Here is a 22,596-nt window from a genome sequence, read left to right as displayed (position 1 = left end):
GCGAAGAAGCGAATTTAGCCGCGGTCCTAAAGAGCACCGGGCTGCCGGGAGGTGGAGCCAGGCGCACATTTAACATTATGCACAAGCTACGGATGGTTTTTCATAAAACGTGACACCAAAAGTCTCAAAATGTGTGGCGGCAGAACATTACAGACATCTGTAAATGATTTTATTTGGTTTATTGTGCACATTGTTCAGTAGGCCAGTCTACTGTGTCGAGGCTGCACAGGTCTTTACAGGAATATAAGAAACTCAAGCAGTCCTTCATTAGACTTGATTAGCAAACTGCTTTTTGCACAATCCTTTATTTGAACAATAAACAAAATAGAATGCTGGAGGCTGAAAATTAAAAGACAGTATAGATTTTTTTGTTTTGTTTTGTAGGTCAATATCTCAACAATTCCCAGCAGACAATAGTGTTAGGAGCACATACCGAAAAGAATGACATTACTGAAGCGTTTCACCAGCACATTTCCAGACCAGCTATCAGAGACTGCCATTAAACTATACAACAGAAAGCTTCGGATGTCTGGTTCAAAGTCCCAACTGCCAAACATTCGTTAAACGGGGGGAAGAGAAAAAAATACAATAAAAAATAAAACAAAATCAATATTGTCACAATTTGTGCAGAAATGACTAGAAAGCCAGCAGCACAGCTGAGTTATGGTGAAAGCAGGGACAAGCGTCGATGGAGCGGCAAGCCAGTTTCCTGTGTGCGAAGGGTCGGAGGTCACGATGAGACTTGGCAAGACCGCCTCCAGCGGCGGAGGACAAATGAAGTAGGCGAATAAACTGAACGAGAGGCGTGACGGCCTTCATAACGCTGCACTTTGGTTTACCTGTCAAAGGTTTGAGACTCAAACATGAACCAAAAAAATGCTAAGAATCATTTAAATATGTTTAATTCTGGAAAAGATGACTTTCGCTTCATCTCAACAGATTGAACCTCTCAGGGTTTTGTGAACTTAAATGGTTTTGCATGCAGTGGCGTAAGAACAGACATCACATTAGGATTGAGTTGGAAAACCAGTCTCACCTCTTCACCTGGCTTGGCTCAGAAATGGGAAAAGACTGAGGATAAAAACTAAACCGAAACGAGTTTATTTCATGAGAAAATACTTGAGTTTAAGAGTGAATACTGTGACTCTGATACTGGCGGTTTGAATTAAACGATTCCTGGATGAAAATCTTTAAAGAAAAGCAACGGAAATTTAAAAAAAAAAAAAAAAAAATCAAGCAAAGAACTAGTTCAATTTTATTGGTTGTTGTGCTTTAGCCTGTGTGATTTCTTTTCAAAACACCAATTCAAATGCAAGCATACTTTTCTGAAGGGAGCAAGAGCATAGGAGCATCCGATAAATGATCAATGACAAAAAGAGAGAAAAAAAACCTAACATTTTCGTCAACTCAAAACAAATCATCACAATCAATGAATGATCAAAAGAAAAAAAAAGAAAAAAGAAAAAAATCAATACCTTAAACAAAAGCAAACACTATTTCCTTTTGTGCGCATGTCCGGGGGTTTTTATGCAGATCTAAACACAGATGTCGTCCCACTTCCCCTCAGCGCTCAGCGTCCCTCGGCTGAGTACATTCTATCAGCTCCTCGGAGCTCAGAAAGTTTTACTGCCTCGTTTCGGGATCGGCTCGTTCGCTGACTGGAGAAAACAAAAGAAAACGTGACACACTGAACCTAAGGCAGCCCCCGCTGTCTGCTGAGTTGGGGGGGTAAGATGGGTGGTGTGGCTCAAAACTACATTGATAAACCACCAATACACAGGTGGAACCTTCAGACAACAAAAAGACAAAAAAAAAGAAAGAAAAAGAATCAAGGAAATGTACAAAGTAAACAAGGGCAGGTATTGCAGTGGAATCCGCCTCGATCGCTCGCCACTTCTCCAGTGAAAGAACTGAGTCCTTGAGAATCCAAACGCGCTCTCTATCATCTAGATCTTTGTTTTTTCTTGTTTTTCTCACAATTTAATCTAAATATTTGTAAAATATGCTTTTGCCTGTCATCATGACATCACTTTATATTTTGTGCACAGAAGCTTATTTGTTATTAAATTCTAAAGCGCATTAATTTTTTATTTATTCTTTTTTTTTTTTTTTTAAAGATATTCTTTCTAAATCTAAACCCAAAAACCATAACAAAGATCTCTCAAAACAAGGAAGCAGTTCAGTTCCTACTCAGTGTACCACTTGACGTCTTTTCTCCCCCGCCCCCCCTCCCTGTTTCTGATGGCTCAAGTTGTACCTACGTTTAAAAAGCATCATAAAAGTGAGGAAATGGAGGAGGATGAAGTTTGGTGGCAGAGAGGAAAACAATCTGGCCTCGGGAGAAGAGCCTTATGATAATGCTGGTGCTGGGCCTTTTCAATGCACAATAGGCTTTTAAACTGCTGCGGACTCGTCAGGCCAACGGTTCTCCTTTACTTGAAGGCAAACACTGATATTTCTAGGTCATTTCCTTAAAAAAAGAAAAAAAAAGAAAGAAAAGGTCATTGGAACAAGAGTCACCCCAGCAGTCCACTCGCAGCCCGTGGTCGATAGTTCCTCCTGTTAGAGCGAGTCCACTGGTTCGCTGTCAGAGAGGGGCGGTGGGGGTCTTGGGGTCCAAACCCCAAACCTGGACCCCGCCTCTGTCTATGCAACAGTCCCGTCTTGCTGCTTTGAAAGTAAAACAAAGAACAGAAAAAAAAAAAAAAAAAAAACAGAAAAGAAAAAAACACAGCAGTGGTGCAGAGAAGAGAGCAGTCACAGGGAAAACTTTGTGAATGCAGCTTGCTTCTCTTCTTCCGAAAAGGAAAAGGAGACAAGAAGAAGAAGAAAAGAAAAGGAAAAAAAAAAAAAAAAAGGTTGGAAAAGCTGGTTTTCAGGAAAGCAGGGACCGGAGGGAAGAAGAGGAAACTTCTTGCAAGAGAACAAGTTGGGCAGTGTTCCTGTTCAATAATTTGGTGTGTGTGCGTGTGTGTGTGTCATGTGGAGATGTACTGTCAAAGAGTGCATTATGAGCATGTATGTTGTGTGTGTGTGTGTGTGTGTGTGTGTGTGTGCGTGGGTGAACGGGTGTGTGTGTGTGTGTGTGTTCCTGTGGGCGTGTGGGGAGATGCGTGCGTGCGCGGGTCTACAGCAGGTCGACGCGGCGGTAGTACAGCAGGTAGGCGGTGCGCTCGGCCGTCTGCTTCACCACCTGGTACTGGTTGATGACCTTCACCGTCTGGTCGTCGATGCGAAGCCAGCCGTTAAGACCGATGTGGAAGACATCCGTGGTGTAATGACCGCCCGTGGCGCTGTTTCCGTGGTGATAGACGACTGGGGAGGCACAGGGAGACGCACGGTCACACACGGTTCTCATTCATGACTTTGAACGTTCAGTCTGGCTTCGTCAGCAGTTTTTCCCTTTTGTTTTACTAGAAACCTTCCTGTGTGGTTTTGGTTTCCACAACTATGCACAAGCAAAATCTTTATTTTAATCTCCAGTGTTATTTTTAACTTAAACAAAAAAGGCACATAAAATTATTTCATGTTCGCTGCTCGGTGTAGAAAAATACATCCTTCAGGCCAGCTGTTCATTTTTCAGCTGGGTGGAATCTAACTCAGAAAACAGATTAAAAAAAATATTCAAGATTAAATTGTTTCAGGATTACAGTATGAAAGTACTGTGAGTACAGACAACTTTGTTACTTTGTGTTTTTTTTGTTGAATCAAGTTTTTCATCATTTGTGTTTTCTAAATGGTCTTCTTTCAAACTATTAATATCGTTGAATATTACATTTAATTTTTCGTGACATTTGTGATTGTCGCTCCGTTTCAGTTGCACATTATATATTCTGATTCTTATTCATTAACTTGACATGTCCTAAACGTCTATCCTTGAACTCAGACATTTCCTGTTTTAATGCTTCTAATCCACTTGTGATGTTATGGTGCTTTTATGGACGACTACAATGTTTCCTAAACTCTTCCCTGGATTATTATTGTGAGTACAGTATTTGTCTTGTATGAAAAGTGCTTCAAATAAGTTCAACTAACTAAAATGTACTGATTTAAAATAACCATCAGTGACAAACTAAAAACACAAACCTTTGAAGCAGGAAGATTACTAATAACTTCAAACATCTGAACGCACCTGCAAAAAGCCTGTATGTTCTTTGGCCTTTCACAACTTTGCTTCGTACTCCAGAAGACAAGAGATCTGAAAGGGAAAAAACAATCAATAAATCACATTAATTACACCAACTTGATGCAAATAAATTAGGACTTAACAAGTGAATACAGGATGTTTTTGCACCGTGATGAAAAGAGCTCTGAGAGCCACAGAATTACTGATCAGATTTGATGAAATGGGTTTTTATATTGGTTTGATCTTCAGCATAATCTATAGCAGGAATCAAATATCTTGAAACATCAGTTAGTTTAAAACATGTTTCATCACAAGTTCTTCCCCGTAGTCTGATTCATTCTGAGCTTGAAGCCTTCCAGGAAACCTATGGCTAACTTACATTAACTATGCATGACAACGATGATCTTCGTTTTGATGAGAGCACACTACTGTGCCGCTAAAACACTCGACTCCCACGTTCAGTGGATGAGACAGTTCCCTGCAGGAGAACTCCCCCGGCTGTCTTCATGAATTCCAAAATGATCAAGACCAGCATCAGAGTCCTCGCGGAGGAGGCCCTACTAAACCAACTTCAAGTGAAAATGGTGAATTTCTGCTGAAACCTTCGACACGCCATTGTTAGACTAAAGCCCGCCACACACTACAGGATTTTTTTCAATCTTCCCCGATTCAGAGACCACACAGTAGAAGACAGCAGAGGACAGATCGCAGCCGATCTTCCTCTCCTGATCGTCTAGTGTGTGGTGTTACTCCGGAGCAGAACACACACTAGCAGATTCTTCAGCCGAGAATCGGCTCCTCACTCCTCCAAATCTTGCACAGTCCAACGTGACTTTGCGCGGTTTCCCTTCATTCCTGTGTTTAACATTCATCTCCACTTTAAATAAGTGGAAATCACCAATTATCTTAAATCATTCTTTTTGTCCACAGATTTGATAGTTTAAATCAGAATAAAAACACGTTGAGCTTTGATTAGGAAAAGTTTCATGATACGTCCGCTCTGCCTCTGAAGGCACGGAGTCAGCGGAAAGTTCTTTTTTTTGTTTTATTATTATTTTTTCTTCCCCATTCTTTCGTGATGGTTAATAATTGAGATGAATTAAAACATTGGGATTATTGCAGGACTGGCCGAGATGCAGATGCATTAAATTGGAGTTTGGGTCTGAATGGAGGAAATACAGTTTATCCAGGAGCGATAGGATTAACCATCACTTTCTGTACAGCTGAGTTTAGGAGCTCGGGCTTTTCTGTTTTACTGTCATATATAGTGAATATATTTCAGACATATATTCATCCAGCTCTGACAGCTGTGAGTGGATTTTTTTTAATCAGCGGCACCTTGGTGAGACGGAGCTGTTCAGCCAATCAGGGAGCTTTATTTCGAGGGTGTGGACAGGTCTACTTGGAGCTGATCGGCGCCTCTCAGAGCACCACACACTACAGGATTTGCGATCGGAAATATTAAACATGTTCATTATCTACGATCTCCTCTTCTGACGCCTCCCGAGAGGCTCCAACCGGAAAAAATCTCTCAGAACACACCGCACACTACACGAAGATCGGACCCGAACTCATTTGCATGCTCCCGACAATCGGACCCTGTCGGCTTCGATCGGGGCAAAATTCGGCCCGATCATCCTGTAGTGTGTGGAAGCCTTAACATTACTGGCAGCATGCATTACCAGTCCCCAAACAAAAGTTAAAAATGACCGTTTACGGCAGATCTCTCATGTGAGCAGGGTGTAAAACAAAGCCGAATGAGGATTTACAAAGATTTACAAAGGTGAAAACTCAAAAATATGCTGTCTGTGTGAATTTGAGGAAGTTGCCATCAATGTGATCAGTACAATAACAGTTATAGGTGAGTTTAAAGGCTTGGAGTGAGGGTCCGTCCTTACCTTTGCTGATTTCTAGGTCAACGGGGTATTCAATGTTCTTGGTCAGCTTCTGGCAGCCTCCAGTCTTTTCAAAAACAAATCTTTTGAGATGCAGCACCAGAACAGGAGGCAGCTCTTCTAGAGTTACCCTCCGACTTATTTCGATCTGGAAGCGAGGACATAAATGCATCAGATGTGGTGCAGGCATTCAAAGATTCAGCTTAATGATAAAGGCCACACATTTTCACAGATTTTTCTGTTCGTGCCATGCATGAGGGAACAATTAGAATGTCGACTGAACACATTCCATCAAGATGAATGCATTTTAAAATGTCTCCCTCTTTACAATCTTAAACCATCTATCATGAAAACCTGTTAAATATATTTGAGTAGTTTAAACATTTCTAGTCATTGTTTATTTGAAAGCTCTAAAAAACACAGTCAGATGCAAAAACCATCTTATGAATCCAGCGCATTCATTTTATTTGTACCTCTTGCTTGGTTTTTGAAGTGTAGCCCTGGACTGACTCTCGAGCCACGAGGGTTTCTAGAGCCTCCTGGACAGTGCGGATCTTCTCCGACTGGATGTCCAGCTGCAGGGTGAAGAAAGGCTGAAGAGTGGCCGACTCTTTAGAGTTCTGTTGATAGACCACCGATCTGAAACGAGATGACACACAATTATTATTGTACTATATTACAATATATTAGTAATCATTCACAAAGGTAATCAATGAAACATCATGACTGTTCTTTTATCAGCTTCATGATTAACGTTCTTAATATGAAAATACTGCACATTTACAGTTTCTTGAAGTGATAAAGCCAAGTCTGACATTAAAAAAAACAAAAAGCATGATTCTTTTCATTTGTATTACTACATAACTAACTGCTGCAGTAAAACATCAAGAGACGGTCAAGGCCAAGTCGCTCCATGGGTCACTTCCAAGCAGAGAGGGCGTGCACACCACTTTCTATAAACATTTCACTGCCAGTGTAACCATTTCTGAGAAAATAATCCTTAAAGACGTTGAGCAACCAGTGTACACCAGGACAGCGCCAGGCCCAAACCTCACAGAACGTATTATTTGTGCAGGCTGCAGCCACACAGGTTCTAAACGGTCCAGATTCACTGTAAGCTAAGACCTTTGTTTGTGGATGGGAGCCTCACATCTCGCTGCGGAGCCTTCTGACCACAACCGACTTCAACTGGTTGTCATTACGAAGAACTCACAGGCGTAAAATTGGACGACCGCAGACCAAACTGTGACCGCGCCACAAACACAGGTCATGGACACAGAATATACGGTGAATCTATCAACTGCAAGAAGGTCACGATAACCAGGACGTCAACGCTGTCCTAAACTGTCGGCGCTGCTACTCCCAGCTGAAAGGATCCAGCTTCATTCATTTGACCTGAACACAAACTGTCTGCATACCTGATGTGTCCACCAAAGATATCAGTGATGGGTGTGCGGACAAAGTCTGCTTGGCGAGTGATGGAAGTCTTGTTTCTGGGACCCACTTGCTCCCACTCATCGTCACTTCCTTCTTCCTCCTTATCAGCAAGGTCTTCCTCGACACCCGGGACAGACTCTGGCCCGTTGGGTGTGGGGGGTTCTGTAAAAAAAAAAAAAGAGAGAGAAAAGCAAAACCACTTTAGAGGTGAAGATGTCTGGAGCAGCTCTGCTGGCGAAATGAATGAAAAGCCTTTTGATCGCCATCTTGTCACAGCCGACAAAATTTACCACTCGACTGTTTAAGAAGTGCCAGGAAATAAAGCGGAGGCATACTGTAGTCAATGGAGTGTCCTCCAGGACGTCTGCAGTACGATGATCCAGTCACAGTCCACCAGTGTGTTACACATTTATGAAATTAGGTCTTCAAAAATACAGTAATCTTCAATAATTGGCATATGCAAAAGTTGATGTTATTTTGAGAAATGGGGCAGATACTGTTTTTGATAATGACGCCACAGAAAAAAATATATACATAATTCAGTCAGTTCAGCCATCTGAGGGTTCACTCCCCCTGAAGTCATGGATGTTTATTATTAGAAAACAGAGTTTCAGTGAGTAGCTCCTCAAATGTGAACTACTTTTCTGTGTCTGGTGGAACCTTCCACTATTTTTTAGGTCATGAGTCAAATCACAAATGGGAAAATTTGTCTCTTCTCTACCTCCATAGTGGTGTTTGCTCATTTTTTTGGTTGAAGATGAAGAACTAACAGGAAGAACCAATTTGTTACGTAAAGCACTAATAAGGACAGCAACATGCAAACAAATGCTACATTGTGTAGTATTATCAGTCTTGCTTTGGCGTTGGTGTGGACAGGTACGTGGAAAAGGCTCCTTACTCTCTTCCTGAGGTAAGAGAAGTTTTTTCAATGCCATCATCTCCTCATGCAATCCGTTGAGCGTGAACCCCAGGTACTCCTCCGCGTCCTCTTGCCGACCCTGATGGTGGACATCAGCATCAATTAACACAAAATCATTCCATGAATATGTGAGCATGCAGCCGGTTCGCTGACACGTTGAAAGGTAACTAGACAGGAATGAAAACAATCACAAGATAAGCATCTCATTTGCAGCACATCATTAAAACTGAACCAGTCAGAGTAAGACTCTTAATGAGATGATGAATCCAAAAAAAAAAAAAAAAAAAAAAAAAAAAAAAAAATCATAACAAGACAACTCCTGGCACTTTTTGTTCCAGAGTAAAAGTATTCAATGACACAACAGCTTACCTTCTCAGAAAGGCTTGACTTGATGAGCGTGAGGAGTTTATAAATGTACGTTGGTTCAAAAGGAACACCAGGCCGAATGTCCTTGACGACCTTTTCACCAACAGCTGCAGACGCAAATCATGAAATCTTAATGAAGCTGATCAAACATCATAACAGAGTCTCTGATCCAGCCGTCCGATGTCCTACCTTGCTGTTTGGGTTTAGATGGCACGGGCATGTTGTTGAACTCATTCACCAGCCTTACACTGCCAGAGAAAAAGAAACCCTCCATTATTTTTTGTGAGAGAGACACATTACTGGTTTGAAATGTGCAGAGACTCGACTTACAAGTTGTCTATCATGGGTGTGGAGGTGCATGGTCTCTGGGTTTCATTAGGCAGAGGAATTGACTTCATAAGGTGATACATGGGGGGGCACGCAATCAGGGCCTGTAGGGTCTGAACGCTGAGAGTTATGGAGAAAATGGATTTACATCCGACATATTTGACCTCGTCCTCAGAAAAATATGAAACGAGTAAAAGCAAGTTCATCAATCATGCAAATATAATGGGCTAAATGAAACCCATATACCAATAAGAGTGAAAGGATACAGCGTTGATATAGCACCAGTTTCCCTTGTTGATCAGTCCTCTCGGCTGCAAAGACACTGGTTTATGTATCAACTTCACATTCTCTATAAGTTCTGGGGATTCAAACAAACACAATGTTCTTAACAACAGCAACAAGTGACTGCATACTTTCCAAAGTGCATACATTCACCAATGGCGACGTAGCGTTTCAACATTACATCATTTTGGAAACACGGGAAAAACACTTCACTACTATCAAAACAAGTGTTCCTTCTTTTATTCCTGCCTCGAATGGCAGCAGCATCTGAGGCTGTGTGAATAAAAGCAAGGTCTTGCTGTGCCACGCCTAGGAAGGGAGGCTGCCACTGAACAGCACCCATGGTAACGTGGACTGTTGTCACACAATCACAAAGACAAAAATCATTTGAACAGAGACAACAAGATCGATGACAAACACATTTTTGGATTCAAATTAATCGTTCACATGTTAAACTACCTGCATTTGTAGAACAGACTACAATCCCATTCTTGAACTACCACATTTGAGGGAATCATTTGAGCTTCTGTTTTACTTATTTGTGAGACGCTGCATTCAATAAGTATTAATTATTTAAGATGAAAATCTGTCCAGGGTCCTTGTGTGCCACGCCTTTCAGTTACAGGAGCGTGAGACTTTCTGACCAACAACACCTCATAGAAAAATGTATGCAGTTAGTGAAGTACCTCCATGGCGAGAAACTTTATACAGTTCATGTTCACACAACGTTAGAGGTCAGAGAGGTGAAACTTCAAAATAAAAAAGGTTGAGACTATTCATCATTCTATGACTTCCAGCTGTAATGTCACACAAGGGACATCTGTCAAATGTGCTGAGCGAGTGATGTGAAAATATTCGTTGTAAAGAGAGCAGTGAGCGTTTACTGCAGCAGAGACCCTCATTACAAGTTTATGGACTTTTCTATTTGATCTCAATCCGTCACGTGAACCAAACAGTCTGTGGCTAAACAATGGTGTCTGTAGGTCTTGTGAGTTCCACTGCAGCAAACAGACTAAACATCAAGAAACACACTCACATAAAACTGATTAGTCACTAAAATACTAAGTATTGAAGAGTGAGACACCATTCTATGTCCCCTCTGTAAAAACCTCACTGCTCATAAACTCTACACACTATTTCTTTGTTTTCCAACTGATCAATTGGTGCTTTAAAACATCTGGATTGTACAGACTGTAGGCTTCAGTCACTTGTGATATTCAAGTTCTCAAAGAAAAACTCTCTTTTAAATTTATACAAGTTATGTGTTGTACCTGAGCAGATGACTGCACACACATTTTATCACAAAATAAATAAAAGTTCCAGCGATCTCAGTCGCAGCAGACACTAAACAACTGCCCTGGAACTGAAGCATGTGTGCAGCAAAGCACCCAACCGGCAGTGATTTTATTCCATCCCTTTCTGGTCCCTGCTCTGAAAGACTAACTGTTCAGTGTTCACATCTAAAATATCTTAACGTAGGTCTCACAGATTCTCTGCAAAACCCAAAATCAGACAAAATTGTGGTTGGAAGGTTTATCTTTAAAATTTACAAGCGCTCTGAGTTTTTTTTTTTTTTTATTATTTATTTTTAAAGTTTCTCTTTGCCAATTTAAAATCTGATTTCAAATAGTAATATGGGCCCAAACACTTCAAGATGAAAAAAAAAATGCATCCTAAAATAATAATTATCCAACAACCACTTCATCCCAACTGTAAATCCATATTTGCCTGGCAAAGGCCTCACAGGACTAACAGATCTTTTGTCACCTGATTATGAGTCTGCAACATAACAGAAGATGCTAAATGGTTTGTGGGAATATTTCACTCAGTCCAGCGAGGGTTGTCTCGCCTACTTTTAGTCTTGTAATGAGAAGCAGCAGCTTGCACAAGGTTTAACTTCAGGAAGCTATCCTGGGTGTAGTGCCACCATCTAGTGTTCATTTGGTGCACACAAATTTAAACAGAGAACCTTTTTCCAGTGGGGAGCCACTGGGCAGCATTTATAACTCAATCCTAATATAGAATAAAGCATAGACAGCATGACACTGTAAAAGCTCACTTGCTACTGCAACTCTTTTGAAACTGGTGTTTAAAAGCTTTTGCTCACTTGGGAACAGGAGTAATCGCGGCACATGATTCAGGCTGTAAGTGAATTTAGCAGCAATGAACTTCACTTCCAGCAAAACCCCTTCAACAAAGATGGTTTAAAGGAATGCTATAAAAAGCTTTATATAATACCTGCAAGTTTGGGGGCCATAGGATCCTCTGATACGTGGACAGGGCCTTCTTTTACCTCCCCAACTTTCTCAGGCTGTTCTGGCATAGCAAGAGAGGGAGACACCACTTCCACAACATTCTTTACCTCCACAAAGGCCTGAGGGCCTCCGGGCAGAGGTTTGGAGTTGTGAAAGAGGCTCGCCCAGGATTTGGGGAGATTGGCAGTGGGTGCAGCTGAAGCTGCAGGCGAAGCTGCCTGCTCTGTCGCTGCTGGCTGGACAGCAGAGTCTGTGCTGTCCTGCTGTGCCTGCTCCCCACTGTCACAGTCCTCTCTGTGTCCGTCTGCACTGACAGGAGTTATAGGCTCTGCGAGGCCGTTGGCCACCCCACTGTCTGCTTCCTCCCCTGCCTCCAGTTCAGTAGTCGTAATGGAAGTCATGACAGAGGGGGTGGCCGCCGCCGCCGCCGCAGTGGCCGCGGCAGCAGGAAGAGGTGATTTGGAACGAGGGCTGTGTGGAGTATCTGAAAGTTCGGGGCTCTTCAGAGCCAAATGATCTGGCTGCTGCTCTGCAGTCCTTGGTCCCTCTGTCATCTCTCTGCTTTGAGAGGAGGATGAAGAGGAGGAAGTTGCATTGTTGCCATCTGATAAAGAGGCAGCTCCACTTGTTAAGTCCAAAGAGGAGTCATCAGGGCTATCACAAGTCCTCTGATTGGCAGTGGATGTGGGGGCAAACTTGGCTGCCGCTACAGCAGCTGTTGCCGTTGCCGTGGAGATAGGTCCAGGGGTGGGAAGTTCAGCCCCCGACAATGCCTTACTGTCCACATCCTCGGCACTGTGGTGAGGGCCACCGAGTGCATGTCCATTCACCAGCGCCGTCACGGGCGGTCCGTCTCCCGGACCGCTGCCGCTGCCAGTTGAGGGGTCCAGGTAGTTGTAATACCCCGGCGGTCGTTTTTTCTTTTTCTTTCTCTCTCGTTGTCCAAGGCTGCCTGGGAGACCGTCCATGTCTGGGCAGGCCTGGTGATTGTCCAGGGATAAAGCCTCCGAGTCCGGTCCGTCCAGCGAGTTGAAGTGGGCTCCATCGGGGACGTCGGCGGCCGGAGGGGACGCCTGCTGAGCCTTCTGGGCCGACTGGCAGCTCAGAATGAACTCTGGAGCCTGAGGGTTGAGGGTGCTCGATACCTTGTACAAAGGATCGTTCACCCCGACAGGCTTGGAGTCCATCACCTCGTTCACGCCAAATTCAATGCGCTGATAGTCTTCTGCTGCGGACAACATTGCAATGAATTAGAAATACAAAAGAAACTCAAACTCATATCAATATCCTGAATGTTGAAGAAGCCTTCATGCAAAGGAGTAATGAGGCCTGTCTGATGGGATCCCACCAGATTACTCTGTAGTGCTGTGAATCTCAAAAGGTGAGAAACGCCAACGTTTACAATTAGAAACCCCACAATGACAGGAATTCCCAGAGGATTAAAACTCTACAAGATGATTTTAATTCGCTACCAAACATCCATGCATGTCAATTTGTGACCAGATTTGGAAATCTGCAAGGAGAATAATTTGGTAAAATGCTCAACTTTGCCAACATGGTGTTAAAACTAGTGTCATCTTAAAGTGAAGAATGACCGTCTTAACCTCCCAAACCAAATTATACCGAATCCAAAGTAAATATCAACTACAATAAGAAATGTTTCAACTAACAATCAACTGTTAACAAATATTTCCAGTTGTCTGGAACCATTTTCAGCAAAATCCTGGTACCTTTTTGTGTTTCTGCAGGAAAGAGAAGTCAAGTAAAATAGGTTTATGATGAACTTATGCATTATAAGTGTAATTTAGAAGTAAAATTTTTCAACTTGGATAGCTTTAAGCTTACATTAATATTACCAAACAGATGGTTGCCAAAAAAGGCCTACAAATAAGAAAATACAGTTTGAAACAATAATACAAAATTCTGTCAAAGCCTCGTAATGTGTTGTTTACTCCTCCTGCAACATAAAACATCAATGTAACACAGGAAACTGTAAGTCAGCGTTGGAAAACAAAAGCAGTTTGAATGTTTAGTGAAGATGTGTTGAATGGAAGCTCAAACACTGAAATTGGAATTATGCAGTGAGAGGTGCAAAAGGCGTGAAAAAAAACAAACAGAAAACATTAGTAAGAGCAAATCAGAAAATTAAACCAAGTTACTTTCATCAAGACAACTCAACTCAAACTGTAAACCCTGACGTTCTGTTAAGAAGGCGGTTATTTCCTCTGGTAAGATTAGAGGATATTCTGTTAGTAATACTGAACATGATTACAGTGAAGTGCATTTAGCAGAATAACTTAAGCCAAGTAAGAATAAACATGAACACTGATATTAGCTACCACAGAAAACCGTCACTATGCCCTGCATAAATAAGCTATGATGGTTAAATCATTGAAAAATTCATCCAGGTTTTAACTTGGCGCCCTGCAGTAGTGAAAATGCATTAAATGCAAGAAAAGATGAGATACTGAACAGTATCTTCAGCATGCAAAGCTCTACAGATTTTACCAACAGGCAAGAGGAAGAATACAGCGCAAAGTTTAGAAAGCCACCAGTTTTTGAAAACTTGGATTTTTCAGTATTACAGCAAACATACAACACAGCTAGTCAAGCCACAAAGTGTTGGACTCCTCAACTCACCGCAAACCTGCAGTCCCACAGACTCCATAATATAAGGTACAGCGGGAGTGCAGTAACTTCCTAAATAATCAATACAAACCAAAGTAAGGCAAATATCATGTGCAAACGGATCACCACTGGACACCATGCTACAACATCACTGAACTGGGGGGTCCAAAATATCAGGAATTAAAAAAATAACTGGTTAGAGTGTACTGGAATTTCTTGTCCCCTTACAAAGTAAAAATATTGAAATCACAAGGACATTAAAAAACAAATTCCACCTGAGGAGGCAGGTCGGTTCAGTTAAAGACCAGTTTTAAAAACTAGCCAATGGCTGAGGAAAACAAATCAGCTGATGGAATAGTGCAGAACATTTAGATGAAATGTATGTTTTCAGATATAAATATATATAGATAAAGTCATATGGTGTGTAAGAAAAGTACCTACCAGAAGACTGGGTGACGCACGGGATTTTGTCATTGAACGGAGGAAGCTGCACAAAGACAACACAGAACCATTAGACTGACAATTCCATTACATTTACATGACATTAGATAAAAGTCTGTCATGATACCAAATATATACCGTAAATCCTCTAATAATGACCTGTATTTAATTAAAAACCTGTCTCCTTTAATGACTGGGTGCGTCTTTGAAGAAAGTTCATAAAAGCCGCCTCCCAATGTAAGCTTTTTTTTGTCTTTTCTTTTTTTTCCTGTAAAGCGATACGGTGCTGTAACTCTTCTCATTTGTAAGAGAATGTTGACTGTGCTACAGCGCCAGTCCTCCTGGTATGGCGACTGTGTGTATTACATGCGTCCGGTAAAAAAGGCTGAGGGGGCAGAAAACATTCAATTCGATGTTGAGATTAAATTTTTTTCACATCGATTGAAAAAATAAAACCGAATTAATTCCATATATATCCCCCAGCTCTAAACGGCACCACTGTTTCTTACTGTTTCAGTACTCTTTGACACTTGTTTTCAATAAATGAGCTCAGTACATTTTACTGGGTTGAAACTGACACAAAAGATCTTTCAGCTCTATTTGAACATTTTAAAATATAAGCCTCTCTCTTATACATGCCTCCTTTCATTAAAAGCCTGGTGCCAGCTACAGTTGAGAAAAATAAAAGCCCCGGCTACTATAAGAGGATTTACGGTATGCAGACCAAATAACTCATGTCCAAACTGAAGCATCTGTTGTTTCATAGTATCAGGACTAACTTTTCAGTTATATTCAAAAGAATATCATGTGAATAGTTGAGATCAGAGGGCGTTATATATGTTATAAGAGTGTAACAACGATACATATTGACATTCAAAAAAAAAAAAAAAAAAAACATACTACAACACATCATTTCCTGAAGTAGGATCTTACCTCAACGTAACATCGTGGAGTCACAAAAAACTGATTGATCTCATCAGGGCTGAATTCCCCGAAGATGTACTGTGGAGAGAAATCAACACAACAGCTTAAAATACTATTTTTAGAAGTAGCTTCAAATATTTTTTTTTTAATTGGATCTCACAAAAAAACACCTTGATTCTCCATTTCAAATGACCTTAAGGATTAAATCACACATCAGTGCTTAAAGTTCAAATCATTATTATTTATATTCAAGTTCAAATCAGGCCAAGGGTTGTTTTTCACTGCACAGTTGGAACAGATTCAGATGGTTGGTTCATTTGGTGTCTGCGTCTGAGCGCTTTAAAAAGAGTCTGTCATCAGCATTGCACAGCGAGCTCGAGCAAAGGTAAAGCACAACATGAAATGATGAGTCATGCAGCGTTATACATAAACCAACTCCAACAGCACTGATTTGACTTCAGGGCTGCTTTGCTTTCAGTAATGCAGGTTTGGGAGCTTCTAAAACATTGTGATCTTCACACAAAACCAAAACAGGAGCATGTTTTATTGCAACTTCCTCAACCTTCTAAACAGAATGCCGTGCAGTGTGCAGCAGGACCCGTTGAAGGTGGCCACCGTCAACATTTTGAACTGGGAAGGCTCAGACGGGGCCAGCGCTAACTTGGTCTTAATATATCAACTAAAAATGCAGAGCAGTGAAACTTAGCCATCAATAATTAAACAATGAATCAATCCCTTCAGATAACAGCATGCATAGCTCATCGTTTCCTAACTGAACATTGCTACAATTCTGTGACAAGAAAACCTGCCCAAATCACAAAACAGCAGCAAATTAAAAAAAATACTAATTTTTTTTTTTTAATCGTTACAGTGGCATACCAAACATACCTTCCTCCAACATGTCATAGGTATTAGACAATATGTTATATTATTTTTTTGCATTGTGGTAGTCGCAACCTTTATTATGACTACACTTAATGCTCTTGTTATCTATTAACTCGGCTGCAAAGACACAGGCAATGACAAATCCTCAAAAAGCCTTCAGACGACTCAGAGGAGGAACACCCCAATACTGTTTTTTCCCCAATCCTTGAAGTTGTGGTATTATAATTTCACATACACATAATGTACAAACCTAATCATTCACTGCGATCACATGCTGATCCAATTAAAAGCGTGCCATTTAAACATTTTGTACTCAACTCCTCGTCCATATCCATATTAATGGAAATTAGGATATGACTGGATCAGGTGCTGTTACCCTGTTTATGACCCCAGCTTCTGAGGACAAAAGGCACCAGCATACTTGTCAATGCAAGAGAAAACGGCGCTCTCAAATACAGCGCTGTCTCTTTCCGAACAGACTCTGAACAGTGGAATTTTTTGAACTAATAAATGAAGTTTTCAATTGTGGTGAAGTTCTGAGTAAAACTGACATGGCATCATCTGCACATATCGCAAAAAGTCAATACCACACTGCAAAGCATTATGGGACTGATCCATAGACTTAATCCCTTATTCAGTATTCATGTAAACAGAACTATCTGGCCTCTCAATCGAAAGTAATTAAGTCATATTTCCAAAAAGTCTCCACATAAACACATTTGGTTGTATATTTTAAGGAGGCCTCAATCAAATAAATGCATTGTTTCAGTCAGCCCTATAAATTTGGCGTTGCCTGTAGCTACATAGCTGCACATCCTTTTGACATCAAACAGATTCTTTACCTCAATCTTTGCTTTTAAAAAACAGAACAAAGATTTGAGATGATTCAGAATAGTGAATGAAAGAAAAATAGTTTTATTCAGGCATGTGTTCTTGAAATCAACTTAACTCGCGACGGATTCATTCTCTCCTAACCACTTTTCCACCGTCATGATATCAGAGCTACTGAGTAAAGCGCTCATATTCATCAAGGTAGCCAAAAAAACATCCTGCCACTGCGGGCAGCAAAACACAATCAGCACCCTGGAGAATTTGTGTGAACAAATTGAGTTATCGGAGTGCCAACTAAAAAGTGCAATGTCACTGTGAAGAATGGAGGGACACAGGAAGAAGTGTGCAGGTGCTCCTTGGACTACTCTAAGTACACCTTTGGATGCTGTGTCACTCTGTCCTCATCTGGAATTACTCAAGCATCATTTTGGCCATTGCTACTCAATAAGTAATTTTCCTGAGATGATTAACAGGAGTTAAGTCACACCCCCGGCAGATTATCCTGAGAGTTTCAGAGGAATCACCACATTGTGTCCCATAAGTGTTCCCGTGTGTGGAACACACACAGCAACAGGGGTGACATGAACTCGCTCGCCGTTAATCCTCTCAGTGCAATAAACAGTGCAACGTGAAAGGGTAGGCACAGAGAAAAGAAAGTGCAGCTCAAGCACATGTAACTCTTTGCAAGCGAGGCCCCACGCGAGGGTCCACATTGCTGAAATGGCACTACGAGCGACAAACAGCCAGCCGTAATCCAACGGCCTCAGGATGGCTAATGCAATCACAACAGAAAGAATGTCCCTTTGCTGCTTTCTGCAGGCATGCCACACGTACCACACTAAGCTTCCCTCGCTGCTCGTTTGGACTGTGGATTACAACAATTTATCCATCTGTATGATTTCGGCACACTTTAATGACGACACCGCACGTGCGTATGAGTGCATTATGCACACACAAGGCCAGAGGCAGGGCCTTAACTAAGAGATGAAACAATACGATCAATGTTTTCACCTGTAAATTATCACAGAACACACCAGTTGACATACCCAGGTTACATTATCCTCATCTTAGAATTGTTATAAACTTTCATTTTTCACTGTATCAGTAGCCTAATTCATCCTAAGGACAGGTCCAGCACAGCTGTGTTCATGCTCATAAACTGGCATGCTGAGTTAATAAGATATAACTTGACTCAATGTTAAAATGCTGTAGCGCCACAGGAAAAAAAAAAAAAAAAAAAAAAAAAAAAAAAGGAAGTTAAACTTTCAATGAATATCTGGAGCATGCTAGGGCATGTATGTCAATCTTATGGAGCAATAGGGCGACACAACAATTCGAACATGTGAGAAACACTAAGGAGGGCGAAAGGGGTAGACACGGATCATTTCTATTTCTGCTCCACATTGACTAGCGCCAGTAGATAAAAGCAAATATTCAGCAATTCAAGAGTTTTGGTGAAACTTCCTCATACTGACAAGGCCAACACAGATTTTTCCTTTGAAATTTACTGTTAATATAGATATTCTCATTCCATCTAAACCTACAAATAAATCGGGGTGTGTGTGTGTGTGTGTGTGTGTGTGTGTGTGTGTGTGTGTGTGTGTGTGTGTGTGTGTGTTCAATTAGCAATTAAATCAAACCCTCAACTTAAAATTAACCAAACATACCACAACATCGCATTGTATTTCACAATGGAATACAAGTTACTTCAAACTGTTTTAAGACGATATTGATTCCACTTCAAAACTAATGTTTCTTAAACAGCAAAACCATAACAAAGGCAGCTGCTACCTGCTAATTTCTGGTGAGGGAAAAACCTTCCATTTTGGACAGCTGTAAAATTGAGGCATAACATTTCACAACTACAATTAAAGTAATCATTACCTGCACCTATAATTTCATGTTGTGCATGTTGGGTTTGGCATATGGAGGGCAGCGTGTGAATTTCAAAACACGTCCCAGGCTGCTAGACATTATTTGAGCTTTAGTGATAATGCTGTGGGGAAAAAGTAGAATATTTAACTTTTGAGCGTCTGAGTCAAGTATAAACAAGCAGAGGATTTACACCAAAGGTATCACGGATGCATGAAGCAAGTGTAACCCATGGCTTTAACCCCAACTTAGCCAGAAAGCTTGAGACAGTTTGAGGAAGATCTGATGTGTGCTTAAGTGTATATTCTTATACAGATATTGCAAAAATGAGAGCGCTGTAATAACAGCTTACAGCTGTACAAGTCACATCATTCTGCTGAGTAGCTCCGTTACTTAATACAACAAACAGAAACTGTCATTTTTTCCTAAAACTTCTTCAAGCCAGTATTTTCATCTCTGAAAAGTTGACCTCAGTATGGAACTGCAAAGCGGAAGCTCCGTGTTTATGATGCACTACTAAACTGATAAGCTGAGATAAACTACATCAGATACATTCAAACACAAAGAAGTTCCAGTCAGATTTAAAATACATTTACTTGAAGTATAATCCCTGCGTAGTCAATATCCCTCCATCAAACCCTGAGAGGTTAAGAGTGGCACTGCAGTTGGGACATGGATCATTTTAATATACATTGACTGCTACTAAAAACCACAACTGAAACTTTAAAGCTCTGAATTAAGCTGACTTTTTTTTTTCAAAATGTTCCACACAATGTTATTTCTATAATGAATAAATGAAATGGATTGTTAATTACAGTTACTACTTCAGGACTTTCTTGCACATTAATATTAAAAAAAACTTATAAGCTTAAAAATTCCAATAAAAACTTATATCTCTGCAAATTGTTTTGCAATGTCTTGAAGATATAGCTTGATAACAGAATATTTGCATTTGACCACAGTTGCATAAATAGAGCAGTATTGATAAGCATTTCTAGATCGACCTGTTTGCAGGAGAGAGGGACGTTCAGGCTGCCTGTACTTCTTGTTCTGCCTCTGATTATCTGGCTGCCTTACCAGTTCATCCACTTTTCTTACTTCAAGATTTCACTCAAATGTTAATCATTTCTTTCACTTAAAGCAGGCATGTGTCATTTGTAGAACATAGATCAATGAGTCATAACACTTTCACCTACTCTTGCTATTTTTGACTTACAGGGAAAGTAGTTACCAACTAGGGAAAGAAGACCAAATCAAATAGTTGACAATGGTCCAGATCCACTGGACAACAGTTAGTGTGGAGCCATGTCTGTCACTCCTCAATTCGAGATATTTACATTTTTGCAAAGCTGAGCTATTCCCCTCCACTTTTCTATACACCATAGCAGGCCCGATTAGTGTTGGATGATTTGATAAGCAGTGATTGAAAAGGGTTTAATCTGAAGACTTTCACTTCAGGAAACAGAGAACCAATAGAAAAGCTCACATCTGAAGTCGAGGAAGGAGTGTGAAAGCATGCAGATTTAAGTCCTCAATGAGATTTTCTTACTACTGCCGTAAGCCACGACCAGCCAACTCAACTGTCAGCCGCAACATCGATCAATGCAGCTGAACATTAACTTACTAAGATGGGTTTTCGATGGTAGCAAAACTTTCATTCAATCCGACTCTAAAAACTTCAGACCTTGAGCGTCTGTGCATGCACAGCCAGACCTCAGATCGGGCCTTCCCACATGACAGCTAGCCTCCGCAGAAATAACATCAAACTTGCTGAGTTACCTGGAACCTCGGGGAAGCCACAACAAACAAGCCTGTGTACTAACAACCGTGTACGACAGTGTGCAAGCCCAAACTTGCTTTCGATGGAACCTCAGCCGAAATAAACGAGCGTGTCCACGAAGGCCCGCACTGTCGCATTTGTATTTAGCTGCCCAGCTAGCGGAGTGATTGCAAAGTATCAGCACACCACCTGTGCAGGGATGTTAGATTGCTAAAACAGCGCAGAATAACAGAGTTCTGACTTATTACAACTCAGATCATTCGCATAATACCAGAGAAGAGCGTGGTCATGTTGAGTGAGGGCTCACAGGAAAACTAATCTGGTGTTATTAGTAGTTGCCTTTGAAGGCCTGTCGCAGCACTGAGCAGGTGGGCCATGCACACACGCAGCAGTTTTCTGTCACTTTTCACTGAGAAATGATTCGTGACACTTGTGGGATCTCGCACCGAAGTCTGTCCGACACTAAATGAAACACGCTTGGGTAGCATTTGTTTGAAATCGGCTGTCATTTGCAGTTGAGGCGCAGCGGAGAGTATTGCTGGCTCATTTGAATGGAGAGAGCTGGGGCCTGTTAGCCACCGTTACCATGCTGGTGGTGTTTCAATGAGGCTTAGGGAGGCATTAGCAAGCACTTTTCACTACTTGGATTTTCAATGACACGACAGCCCAGAGGTCTTCGCTAACAACACTCAACTGAACTAAATTTAACCATAATGTGGCATTACTTTAGAGCAAGACGCCGCTGAAACGCGGGGCGGCGGTGAAGTGTAGAAATGAGAGTTAGGAGTGCGGACAGCATGAGTTGTTCGGCAGGCTAACGTTAGCTTAGCTACCTGGTTGCTGTGAGAAGCCATGCTCCCGGTGTGATTTTCTCGCCTCCTCTGACAAGATGAAAAAATCTCCCGGGAATGGGTTGGTTTGTAACAATAGCTACAAACGATGTTCTACTTCGACGCCATTGTCATTCGGCCAACGGTGTCCTGGCAGTAGGAAGTTGTGATCCGTGTAATGCATCAGCACTTCATGCTGCTCGCCTCGCCGTCACCGCCATTTCCGTCTAGCTCTTCCTAGCTGGCTAGCCAAAAGCAGCGCAGAGAGCGCGCGGACGGTTGTAGCAGTGGAGCGTGAGCTCGAGGAGCCACGGCAAGTACTTCCGCGAGGGCTGGTCACGCGAGTTCACAACAAAAGCACAGAACAGACTAAAATCGAATAAAAATACTTTATTAACCCCTGAGGGAAATTGTCTCTTTGGTCTCTTTGAACTCCTCAAGTACATGCTGAATACGTTCTGTGTCCATTAATATGTCAGAATACAACAATATGACTCAACAAGGTGTGATTCTGTGACTTCAACATATAGGTCTTTAGCAAAGAGAAACAGGAACACAAATCATTCTGACTGCAACGACCTCAACCCTATCAAAGCCCAAGTGAAAACCATCGATTTCATTCTATACTTTAAATATATGAAATGCTTAAACCTTTCGATTTTTCTGTTTTCTTTATTTTGATGATGTTTCTTTTTTTTTATTCTGTAAAGTATTTTTGAGCTTTTTTTTTAGCACTTTATTATTATTATTATTATTATTATTATTATTATTATTATTATTATTATTATCATAAGAAAT

At 41.2% G+C, this 22,596-nt stretch overlaps 1 protein-coding gene across 4 annotated transcripts; it reads right to left on the bottom strand.

Moving 5' to 3' along the window:
- Nucleotides 1-2,036: 2,036 nt before the first annotated feature.
- Nucleotides 2,037-22,084, bottom strand: usp10 (ubiquitin specific peptidase 10). Of its 4 annotated transcripts, none has more exons than XM_030087946.1 (15): nt 21,802-22,084; nt 15,610-15,678; nt 14,677-14,722; nt 14,248-14,307; nt 11,591-12,835; nt 9,337-9,428; nt 9,074-9,183; nt 8,933-8,991; nt 8,747-8,850; nt 8,357-8,456; nt 7,440-7,620; nt 6,495-6,660; nt 6,025-6,169; nt 4,133-4,198; nt 2,037-3,315 (listed from the first exon to the last, which is right to left on the bottom strand). In XM_030087946.1, the coding sequence occupies exons 1-15, from the start codon at nt 21,820-21,822 to the stop codon at nt 3,128-3,130; spliced, it is 2,652 nt and encodes an 883-aa protein (XP_029943806.1). In that variant the 5' UTR covers nt 21,823-22,084; the 3' UTR covers nt 2,037-3,127. The 4 variants fall into 4 exon arrangements, with proteins under 4 accessions (XP_029943806.1, XP_029943810.1, XP_029943815.1 ...); XM_030087950.1 differs by having other exon boundaries at nt 11,591-12,832; XM_030087955.1 differs by lacking the exon at nt 14,248-14,307.
- Nucleotides 22,085-22,596: the final 512 nt, after the last annotated feature.

This window comes from Salarias fasciatus, chromosome 1 (genome assembly GCF_902148845.1).
Source record: "Salarias fasciatus chromosome 1, fSalaFa1.1, whole genome shotgun sequence".
Lineage (NCBI taxonomy): Eukaryota > Metazoa > Chordata > Actinopteri > Blenniiformes > Blenniidae > Salarias > Salarias fasciatus.
The sequence above is the reverse complement of the archived record's forward strand: the minus strand, read 5'-3'. Positions and strand labels throughout refer to the sequence as shown.